Source organism: Thalassophryne amazonica, chromosome 1 (genome assembly GCF_902500255.1).
Source record: "Thalassophryne amazonica chromosome 1, fThaAma1.1, whole genome shotgun sequence".
NCBI classification, from domain to species: domain Eukaryota; kingdom Metazoa; phylum Chordata; class Actinopteri; order Batrachoidiformes; family Batrachoididae; genus Thalassophryne; species Thalassophryne amazonica.
Window position 1 is genome coordinate 6,621,368 of NC_047103.1, and position 11,965 is coordinate 6,633,332.

At 43.5% G+C, this 11,965-nt stretch overlaps 1 protein-coding gene across 1 annotated transcript; it reads left to right on the plus strand.

The window, feature by feature from the left end:
- Window positions 1–516: 516 nt before the first annotated feature.
- On the plus strand, window positions 517–9,690 carry LOC117519688 (zinc finger protein 345-like). The gene is made up of 3 exons (XM_034180954.1): window positions 517–678; window positions 7,692–8,980; window positions 9,519–9,690. Exons 1-3 carry the CDS (start codon window positions 517–519, stop codon window positions 9,688–9,690), a joined length of 1,623 nt encoding a protein of 540 aa, XP_034036845.1.
- Window positions 9,691–11,965: the final 2,275 nt, after the last annotated feature.

The following is an 11,965-nucleotide window of genomic DNA, read 5'->3' on the forward strand; positions in this document are numbered from 1 at the left end:
AGCGCACCACGTGGCAGGAGTGATCATGTAGTGATCAACATCAAATTGAGGTGTTAGTTGAAGTGGCTGATATTGTGGTAACTCGCCACAATATGAGAAAGTAGACTTTGCACAAAATGAACAAATCCCTCAACTATGACTGGGGCACCTGTTTAAGAATAGAAGTACTGAAGAGAGATGGCAGATTTTTTCTTGAGAAAATAAAGCAGGTTATGGAGGAACATGTATCATTGAAGAAGCATACGACATCAGAGGCAGGCAGACCCTTGTGGTTAAACCGGGAACCATCCATTCAGTACAGCGTAAGCATAAGGCATGGACAAAACTGCAGGAGTTGCGAACTGATGAGGCCAGAAGAAATATGCAAGAGCTAGAAATCAAGCTAGGTGGGCCACTCGGAAGGCAGTCAGAGAATTTGAAAAGTCAGTTGCAATAAACATAAAGATAAACCTGAAATTTTTTTGTAAGTATGTTCATTCAAAAACTAAGATTAGACAATCAGTGTCTAACTTGTATATGGAAAACGGCACTCTTACCAAGACTGATCATGAAAAGACCCAGGTTCTGAACAAGTTCTTTACAAGTGTCTTCACAAAGGAGGACCTTACCAATGTCCCTAGCATCAATGATCACGAGGGAATAATGGAGCTGGACACCTTCCAGATCACTGAAGAAGAAGTACAGAAGAAACTAAGCAAATTAAAACCTAGTAAGTCACCTGGACCTGATGGTTTACACCCGAGGCTTCTGAAGGAACCGGCACCTTCTTTATCACACTCACTAAACTTGTTATTCCAGTCTTCACTAAATGAGGGGGTGCTCCCAAGAGACTGGTTGGTGGCCCATGTCTCCCCAATTTATAAGAAAGGTGCAAAAACTGAAGCTGGAAATTATAGACCAGTCAGCCTGACATCAGTTCTATGCAAAGTAATGGAGGGCTGTGTACGTGATCAAGTAGTGAAGCACATGACGGAAAATGACTTGTTCAGCCCACACCAACATGGGTTTATGGCAGGCCGATCAACCATGACACAGCTTCTGGAGACGACTGAATTTTGGTCGCAATCATTGGATGAAGGGATCTTCTTTGTCTTTCGGCTGTTCCCGTTAGGGGTCGCCACAGCAGATCAATCGTTTCCATCTCACCCTGTCCTCTGTATCTTCCTCTGTCACACCAACCACCTGCATGTCCTCTCTCAGCACATCCATGAACCTCCTCTTTGGTCTCCCTCTTCTCCTCCTGCCTGGTGGCTCCATCCTCAGCATCCTTCTCCCTATATACCCTGGGTCCCTCCTCTGCACATGTCCAAACCATCTCAATCTCTCCTCTCTGACTTTGTCTCCAAACCGTCCCACCTGAGCTGTCCCTCTGATATGTTCATTCCTAATCTTGTCCATTCTTGTCACTCCCAAAGAGAATCTCAACATCTTCAGCTCTGTCACCTCCAGCTCTGCCTCCTGTCTTTTTGTTAGTGCCACTGTCTCTAAACCGTACAACATAGCTGGTCTCACTACTGTTTTGTAAACTTTCCCCTTCACCCTTGCTGATATTCTTCGGTCACAAATCATTCCTGCCACCTTTCTCCACCCACTCCACCCTGCCTGCACTCTCTTCTTCACCTCTCTACCACACTCTCCATTACTTTGAACAGTTGACCCCAAATATTTAAACTCATCTTCTTTCACCCCTTCTACTCCTTGTAACTGCACTATTCCACTGGGCTCCCTCTCATTCACACACATGTACTCAGTCTTGCTTCTACTGACTTTCATTCCCCTTCTCTCCAAAGCATATCTCCACTTCTCCAGACTAGACTCTACTTGCTCTCTACTCTCACTACAGATCACAATGTCATCTGCAAACATCATAGTCCATGGGGACTCCCTGTCTGCTCTCATCCGTCAACCTGTCCATCACCACTGCAAACAAGAAAGGACTCAGAGCTGATCCTTGGTGTAATCCACCTCCACCTTGAATGAGTCTGTCATTCCGACTGCGCATCTCACCGCTGTCACACTATTCTTGTACATGTCCTGCACTACCCTACATACTTCTCTGCCACTCCAGACTTCCTCATACAATACCGCAACTCTTCTCTTGGCACCCTATCATAAGCTTTTTTCTAAGTCCACAAACACACAATGTAACTCTTTCTGTCCTTCTCTGTACTTTTCCAACAGTATTCTCAGAGCAAACATTGCATCTGTAGTGCTCTTTCTCGGCATGAAAACATATTGCTGCTCACCTGTTTTCTAAGCCTAGCTTCTACTACTCTTTCCCATAACTTCATGCTGTGGCTGATCAGCTTTATGCCTCTGTAGTTACTGCAGCTCTGCACATCACCCTTGTTCTTGAAAATAGAAACCAGCACACTTCGTCTCCACTCCTCAGGCATGCTCTCACTTTCCAAGATTTTATTAAACAATCTGGTTAGAAACTCTACTGCCATCTCTCCTAGACATTTCTATGCCTCCACTGGAATATCATCTGGACTGACTGCCTTTCTACTCTTCATCCTCTTCATAGCAGCCCTCACTTCTTCCTTGCTAATCTCTTGTACTTCCTGATTTACTCTCACCACATCATCCAGCCTTTTCTCTCGCTCATTTCTTTATTCATCAACTCTTTCAAAATATTCCCTCCACCTTCTCAGCACACACTCCTCACTTGTCAGCACATTACCAAGTGCATCTTTTACCACCCTAACCTGCTGCACATCCTTTCCAGCTCTGTCCCTTTGTCTGGCCAATCGGTACAAGTCCTTTTCTCCTTCCTTACTATTCAACTTCTTGTACAGCTCGCAATATGCCTTTTCCTTTACTTTTGCCACTTCTCTTTTTGCCTTACGCCGCATCTCCTTGTACTCCTGTCTACTTTCTTCATCTCTCCGACTATCCCAAAACTTTTTCGCCAACCTCTTTCTCCTTATGCTTTCCTGGACTCTTCATTCCACCACCAAGTCTCCTTGTCTTCCTTCCACTGTCCAGATGTCATACCCAGTACTGTCCTAGCTGTCTCCCTCACACATCTGCAGTACTTTTCCAGTTGTCCAAAATTGCTTCCCCTCCAACCAGTGCTTCTCTCACCTGCTCACTAAATTTCACACAACAGTCTTCCTCCTTCAGCTTCCACCATCTGATCCTTTGTTGAGCTCTCACTCTCTTCTTCTTCTTTACCTCTAAAGTCATCCTACAAACAACCATCCTGTGCTGTCTAGTGACACTCTCTCCTGCTACCACCTTACAGTCTGTGATTTCTTTTAGCTTGCATCTCCTATAAAGAATGTAGTCCACCTGTGTGCACCTTCCTACACTCTTATATGTTACCCTGTGCTCCTCCCTTTTCTTAAAGTAGGTATTCACCACAGCCATTTCCATCCTTTTTGCAAAATCAACTACCATCTGTCCTTCCCCATTCCTATCCTTGATACCATATCTACCCATTACTTCCTCATCACCTGTGTTCCCTTCAACAACATGCCCATTGAAGTCTGCTCCTATCACCACTCTTTCATGCTTGGGCACACTCTCCACCACCTCATCTAACACACTCCAGAAATCTTCTTTCTCCTTCATCTCACAACCTACCTGTGGGGCATATGCACTGATGATATTCATCATCACCCCTTCAATTTCCAACTTCACACTCATCACCCTGTCAGACACTCGCTTAACCTCCAACACACTTTTAACATACGCTTCCTTTAAAATGACCTCAACACCATTTCTCTTCCTGTCCTCACCATGGTACAACAACTTGTACCCACTGCCGATGCTCCTGCTCTTACTTCCCTTCCACTTGGTCTGTTGCACACACAATATGTCTACCTTTTTCCTCTCCATCATATCAGCCAGCTCTCTCCCTTTACCAGTCATACTACCAACATTCAAAGTCCCCACTCTCATTTCCACCCTTCTAGTTTTCTTCTTCTCCCACTGTTCGTGGCAACATTTTCCTCCTCTTCTTCGTCGTCTTCGCCCAGCAGTAGCCCAATTTCCACCGGCACCCTGTTGGGCAATAGCAACGGTGGCGGACGTTGTTAACCCGGGCCGCGACCGATCCGGTATGAGAATTCGATTCTGAGTCTGCATAGTTCGGTTGGCTTGTTTTATGCCGGATGCCCTTCCTGACGCAACCCTCCTCATTTATCCGGGCTTGGGACCGGCACTCAGAATGTACTGGCTGCACACCCCATGTGGCTGAGTTGGATGAAGGGATAGGAGTTGATATTGCATACTTGGACTTCCAAAAAGCTTTTGACTCCGTTCCCCATCAACTCTTGCTGAAAAAGATACTCAGCTATAAGATTACGGGGAAAGTATACTCTTGGATTGAAGCATTCCTGTCAAATCGCCAGCAGTGGGTTATAATAAATGGAGCAGAGTCAGACTGGGCAGGGGTAACCAGTGGCATTCCACAAGGGAGTGTCTTGGGTCTGGTGCTTTTCATACTCTTTATTAATGATATGCCAAGTGAAACTGTGTGCCCAATTAAGCTGTTTGCAGATGACAAAAATATAGAGTTAAGAATATGGAAGACTGTGACAAAATCCAAGAAGATCTGGAGAAACTACAAGACTGCGCAAACCGGTGGCAGTTGCGCTTCCATCCCAAGAAATGTACCATCTTACAAGTGGGTGCTAATTATCCAGATTACAGGTATTACATGATGGATGGGAACACAAAGGTGGAGTTATCCAAGTCAGAGCATGAGAAGGACCTAGGTGTATATGTAGACGCTTCCCTTAAGTTCGATTACCATATTAGCATGATTGTCAAAAAGGCAAACCAAATGACAGGACTATTGTGGAGGTCATTCAACTATATGGACAAAGCCATGTTCAAAATACTGTATAAGACAATAATAAGATCTCACTTGGAGTATGTGGCACCTGTTGGTCACCGCATACATGGAAGCTAGCTGAGGAAATGGAGAAGGTACAGAGAAGAGCAACTAAAAGGGTGCCAGGACTCAGGGATCTTCTTATGAGCAGAGGTTAAGAAAGCTCAAGCTTCCTACTCTTGTATACAGGAGACTGAGGGGAGACCTGATTAATACATACAAGTACCATACAGGCAAATATGATGTGAACTCATGTTACTACCATTGGAGGACGACAGAAGAACTGGAGGCCATGATAAGAAGCTGAGGAAGATGTACAGCCGAACAGATAAGAGACGGTACTTCTTCACTCAACGAGTAGGTGCCTGGTGGAATATCTTCCTCAAGAAGTGATAGATCCACCCACGACAAACTCATTTAAAAGCCGACTGGATGATTATTTCAAGGATCACCCTATGGTCTACAACTACAGGGCGCTCGACTGTCCAGTCAACCCACATATGACGGTGGACCAGGTCTAAGAGCAGCAGTTTTCCGATAGGAATCCTTGTGGATTCCTTCCAAGCCGAAGAGGATATGTATATGTATGTATGTATGTATGATTTTAAAAACCCCGTTTACTTAAATATTTAATATGCGTATGAAGTTAAAGTAATTAACAACAACAAAACTATACCTTTTTAAAAACATCGGACTTTTAAAACGGACGGACCGACCGGATGTGGAGCGCTTCAGAAAAATACGTCCCGCTGAGGTGGTTCGAAGGTAAAATAGTGAATTTTTTTCAATGTTTGAATTATTTTACTCGTAGTTGGCTTTGTTTTTTTAGCGAGAAGAGTCGCGTTACGTTGAGCTGTAGATAAAATGGAAAGACTCGTTGAACCATTTGATTGAGATGACAAACCAAAACTTTGAACAAGCTCAAAATATAAAAATGTTACTTTTTTTTAAACATCTCAGAAATTCTTGTGTTGATGTTAAGCCCACCTTGATATTACAGACTTATGCTCTAGTTGCAGTAAATTATGTTAAAATGTTTAATTTGTCTTTTGCTTCGAAAGACTCGTGATCACTGATTCGAACCCTGGAGTCTTCAGGATGTTCTGAAGTGTTTTTTGTTCTTTAAAAGCAACCAGCTCAACGTTTTCCTTAGTTTTTCACCTGTGACGAAATAGAAGTCCTTTATGACCCATTTCCTATATATATAACTTTTGCAAACTAAATATTAGGATGTGAAGCCAAAACATCCTAATATTTCGTTTGGGGAGGTGATGGTCTAGTGGTTAAGGCATTGGGGTTGAGACCAGAAGGTCCTGGGTTCAAATCCCAGCTTGACTGGAAAATCACTAAGGGCCCTTGGGCAAGGTTCTTAATCCCCTATTGCTCCCGGTGTGTAGTGAGAGCCTTGTATGGCAGCAGCCTGACATCGGGGTGAATGTGAGGCATTATTTGTAAAGCGCTTTGAGCGTCTGATGCAGATGGAAAAGTGCTACCCCGATTTGATTGGAGGGCTTTAGTGTTGGCTGATACGTTAAAAATATGTAATAATTATTTAATTACTTTAATAAGATGTTCGTATGTAGATTAAACAGATGATACTTGTCTCAAACTAACAACCAGGTAGTCAACCAATTAATCCCCACCTCTCCAAGATGAAATGTGGCCCTGTCCTGTGCCTTCAGTTCCCACCAGGCTAGCGTAATGCTGACATAAAGCTGACATAAAGCGTGATGCTGACATAAAGATGTCAGCATCACCAAACCCCTCTGTCCAGTGACATCATGACTCTTCCCGGGCATCTCTCAGTTTGAAAGACTGAGAGATATGTGTGTCACTGTTGCAATAAGTGAATGTCTCTACAGGTTCAACACTTTCCCCACATACAGATCCGCCTCTGACGGCTGAGTGCAGGAAGTCATTCAAAACCTGGATCCTAGACTTCATCCAGGACAGTTGCAAACTGAGATGCTCTTCCCTCACTCAGCCTTCAAGTGCTGCAGTCATAGCATCCATTGATTCTGCAAAGGTCACAGCATCCAGAGTTGATGTCATTAAACCCTTCTTCATCAACAGTAAAGTCCCTCGGCTGCTCCCTTGTTTTGTACTCGGGGCTGTCTGCAGATCTGCATGTTGAATTGGCACAGGTTTTACGCCAGATGCTCTTCCTGACGCAACTCCACATTACATGGAGAAATGTGGCCAGGGGTGGGATTTGAACCCGGAACCTTCTGCACTGAAACCAAGCGCATTAACCACTTGGCCACCACCCCTGCAATACCTTTCTTCATCAACAAATGTACGTAATCTGTTTGCTTCCAAAATCCTTCCTAAGACCCGGCTCATACAAACACTGAATGATGTAGGAGCCCACCATTCAGTGGATCCCAGACAAAGGCATGTTTGAGTTTACATTATAATTTGTTGGGTGTTTTCTGTCTGATAACTTGTCTCTGCTTGATGGTTTCAGAGCTGACTGGTGAGAGAGAGAAATCCATTGGAGCCACTTTGGGGGTAGTTGTGTGGAATTTGGTGTCTGCTACTAAAGATACAAAATAAATTGTCCACAAGAGGTGAGAATAAATCTCATGTCTTGTATGAGAATGAGTATTATAACGTTTAAAAATCTGGCAGGTTACAGCACATGCACTGAAAATAGAGTGGCTTAGTTCTGTCATGTTTTTGAGGATTGAGACCTTCCCCTTTTTGTTGTATTTGTTGCGGGATTGATTCACTTTGGAGATGAAAAAGTTTGGACAGATGTTGTACAAGCCTTATCTTTTTATTCAATGTGTGTATCCGTTTTAGCTTGTATGACACATGCCCTTTTAATATTTTTCTGTCACTGCAGAAACAGAGTGACATGAATGGATACAGTACCGAGTCCAGTCAGCAGAGTGAAGCTGCTGCAATGCTGGGGAAAAAAGAGAAACCGCACCGCTGTGACCAGTGTGAAAAATCTTTCACCCAGGTGTCCACTCTAAGGAGACACCAGCGTCTTCACACAGGAGAAAATCTGCATATTTGTGACCAGTGTGACAAAGTGTTTTACACTTTGCATAACTTAAAGACACATCAGGTTATTCACAGTGGAGTGAAACCATATGTCTGTCACCAGTGTGGGAGATGTTTCAAACTGTCACCACATCTAAAAGCACATCAACTAATCTACAGCGAAGGACGATCATACACCTGCGACCAGTGTGGGAGCACTTTCAGTCTCCCGTGTGGACTAAAATCTCACATCAAAATTCACCATCGGAAAAAGACCTACAGATGTGACCAGTGTGATGCGACATTCTGTGTGATGTCTGACTTAAGAAAACACAAACTCACTCACAGTGAAGATAAACTGCACCCCTGCGATCAGTGTGGGAGAGTTTTCAACCGGGCATCGATCCTGAAGTGCCACCGTCGAATCCACGTTGGGGTCAAACCGCACAAATGTGACCAATGTGACAGAGCTTTCTACACGTCGTCGGACTTAAAGAAACACAAGCACGTGCACAGTGGAGATAAACCTTACGTCTGTGACACGTGTGGGAGAACGTTCAGCCTGTTATCAACCCTGAGGTCACACCAGCTCATCCACAGTGAAGATAAACCGTATACCTGCGACAAATGTGGGAAGGGTTTCCGTCATTCAAGTACATACAAGAATCACCAGCGGATCCACAACAGAGACACAACATACGCTTGTGACCAGTGTGGGAAGAGATTATATTCGTTGCCGTCACTGAAGTCTCACCAGCGCATCCACTCTGGGGAAAAACCATACCAGTGCACACATTGTGAGAAAAACTTCATGAGATTGTCTTCGTGGATCACCCATCAGCGTGTTCACACGGGAGAGAAACCATTCAGCTGTGACCAGTGTGACAAGAGTTTCAGTCAGAAGTATTCCTATATAGTTCACAAACGTATGCACACCGGGGAGAAACCGTATCAGTGTCAGCATTGTGCCAAAAGTTTCATTTCGTCATCCAAGCTCTCCAGACATGAACGCATCCACAGTGGGAACAAACAGTACTGGTGTGCAGAATGTAAAAAAAGCTTCTCCACCTTAGATCACTGGAAGACACAAGAAACTTCTAAACACAGGAAGCGATGCTCCTCTCTCTGCATGGTCAAGCTGGAGTGGTAGAACCTTTAAATGTTTTCCGATGACATCATCACCCTGAATGGTGGCCTATGAAAAGCTCCTGTGGTAGGTGCTGTGAGCCTAGCTGAAGTTTTGTAGGACATACAGCACAGACATAAAATAACAACTTGGTGTTATTAAGGGGGACCTCTCCAACGTTAAAATAGCAGAGACAAATGCAACTTGAAGTAGATCATGTTCAGAACATGGAGAAAGATGAAAAAATTAGAAAGAAAACAAACTGCTCAACCAACATGGGAGGTCCAGATGGGAGAATACAATAAAATATAATGTTCCTGAAGGAGCATAGGCCTCTTCAGTGGTGGAACTTTGTGGAATAGCCAGTCAGGAGATACTTGAACTTTCAACCTTGAAGGAGCAGCCGGTTGGGGTCTGTGGAGACAAACTGAGATCAATAACTGTGAGATTCCTCCACTACAAAATGAAAGAGGAGATTCTTGTGTAAAGAATCACATCTGTCTGAGTGTGTACACCAAAACTACCCTCCGTGTGATCATGGGTGTTGGAGTTGAACAGGTTCTGCTTCCAGACTCAGGTGTTCACCAAGTTGCTGATATTCTCTGATGAGAAGTCGCAGCTGTACCAGACTGATGAGGAGGTGATGAAGAAAAGCCCGTCACAGTCCTCATACCTAAAGAGAACCTGGCTGAGCAGCTTCTTGATCTTCCGTGGTCACTCTGCAAAGTGAGTGCAGCAATCACAGGGACAATGGAAAAAAAGGAATCAGGAGAAACTATGTTACATGGACTTCATATGTAAAACACTTCCCCTCCTGAATCAGACACTCAAAGCACTTTTCAGAAGACCACATTTATCCCCTCCAGAAAATCCTTAAAATCTGCAGAATCCTGGTGAACTGAACAGAATAAAAAAAAGTGACATATTTTATTTAGTTACATTTATCTCTTTTTGTAAATGAGAATGCAAGTAAAGGAAGGACTAAAAAGTTATTATTTGTGTAATTGACTTTTTATTCCACCTCCTTCATTTATTTATACATGTGAATCAACTAATTTACCAGCACCTGTATATACATGTGGATTTGGACCTACAACCAAAGAATATATTTGATGAATTCAAGCATATTTCATATGCATTTGTGATGACCTCACCTCTGACAGTCCAGGTTTGTAGATGACAGGTCCCTGATTTCGATGGTGTAACACTTTGAGAATAACCTTATGATATAATCCAGGTATTTCACGTATTGTGGAGGATTAAAATGAATGTTATGATGCCCGCTTTGTTGGCCTGTGATGGACGATGTGAAAGGTTTTTGCAGTCATATGTACATACGAGTACAACTGCATTCCGTTATGAATACTAACATTAAAAAGTCAAATTTGCAAAGTAAAATATACATTTTTAGTGTAGTCCAGGCCATTAGGGACTAAATTGTGCAGATTTATCTACAAACATGAAATATGGCCGAGGCGCAGACCAGAACATACCATTTCCATTTTTGGAGGCGCCAAGCCCAGCGCTCACTGGGAGTTGCCATAATAGCCAAATCCAAGATGGCTGCCAACTGATTTGCGAGTAATTATAACTTCATATCTGAAACTCGTAGAAATATGAATGAAGGCACTTTTTATTAGGTTTTTGACCCCAAGAATTCCAAATCTGATGTTTGTTTTGACATTCATGGTCAGGACACAATCATGATGAAGACTGCTGACTTGACGTCTTGCCTGCGCTAAAGACAAAAAGGACTAGACTGCTGCTGAGTGCTCCAAAGTTTTGTTCTCTGATCAAAGTAAATTTTGCATTTCCTTTGGAAATCAGGGTCCCAGAGTCTGGACGAAGAAAGGAGAGGCAAAGAATCCACAATGCTTGAGCTCCAGTGTAAAGTTTCCACAGTCAGTGATGGTTTTGGTGCCATGTCATCTGCTGGTGTTGGTCCACTGTGTTTTCTGAGGTCCAACGTCAACGCAGCTGTCTACCAGGAAGTTGTAGAGTGCTTCATGCCTCCTGGTACTGACCAACTTTATGGAGATGCAGATTTCGTTTTCCAACAGGACTTGGCACCTGCACACAGTGCCAAAGCTACCAGGACCTGGTTTAAGGACCATGGTATCCCTGTTCTTAATTGGCCTGCAAACTTGCCTGACCTTAACCCTATAGAAAATCTATGAGGTATTGTGAAGAGGAAGATGACACATGCCAGACCCAACAATGCAGAAGAGCTGAAGACCACGATCACAGCAACCTGGGCTCTCATACCACCTGAGCAGTGCCCCAGACTGATCGACTCCATAGCCAAGTGCTATCCAAGCCTTTGTGTAACATCACCACAATGAACCTGAGATGACAAAAAAATGTTTGGTTTTTTATTAGGATACAAAGACTATGGAGGAAACCAAGGAAACTGTCATAAAGGCAAGATTTTCTTAAATACTAATTTGTTGTTTGAGATTTGTTCACACATTCAGTTAGATTTATATACTGTATATTTTAGTTTGTTTGACACATGCACTTCATTATTTTTCTTTGGATGCAGAAACAGAGCGACATGAACGGATACAGTACTGAGGTCAGTTTGCAGGGGGACACAGCTGCTGCAACATCAGCAAGACAGAGAAACCATTCAGCTGTGACCAGTGTGAAAAATCTTTCAGCCAGTCATCGACTCTAAAGAGACACCAGCGTCTTCATACTGGAGAAAATCTGCATATTTGTGACCAGTGTGACAAAGTGTTTTACACATTATCTAAATTAAAGTCACATCAGCTTGTTCACAGTGGAGATAAACCATTCATCTGTCACCAGTGTGGGAGAACTTTCAACCGGTCTTCACATCTGAAAGCACATGAACTAAACCACAGTGAAGGACAACCATACACCTGTGACGAATGTGGGACCACTTTCAGCCTGGCATGTGGCCTAAAATCCCACGTCCAAATCCACCATCAGAAAAAACGTACACATGTGACCAGTGTGATGCAACATTCTGTGTGTATTTG

Bases quoted from the DNA above. Each gene is read 5' to 3' on its own strand.
- LOC117519688 (XM_034180954.1), top strand. From the start codon at position 517: ATGGAAAACGGCACTCTTACCAAGACTGATCATGAAAAGACCCAGGTT. The intron at 679-7,691 runs GTACAGAAGAAA...CTGTCACTGCAG, and splicing joins TCCAGATCACTGAAGAAGAA to AAACAGAGTGACATGAATGG. The intron at 8,981-9,518 runs GTAGAACCTTTA...GGAGTTGAACAG, and splicing joins TGCATGGTCAAGCTGGAGTG to GTTCTGCTTCCAGACTCAGG.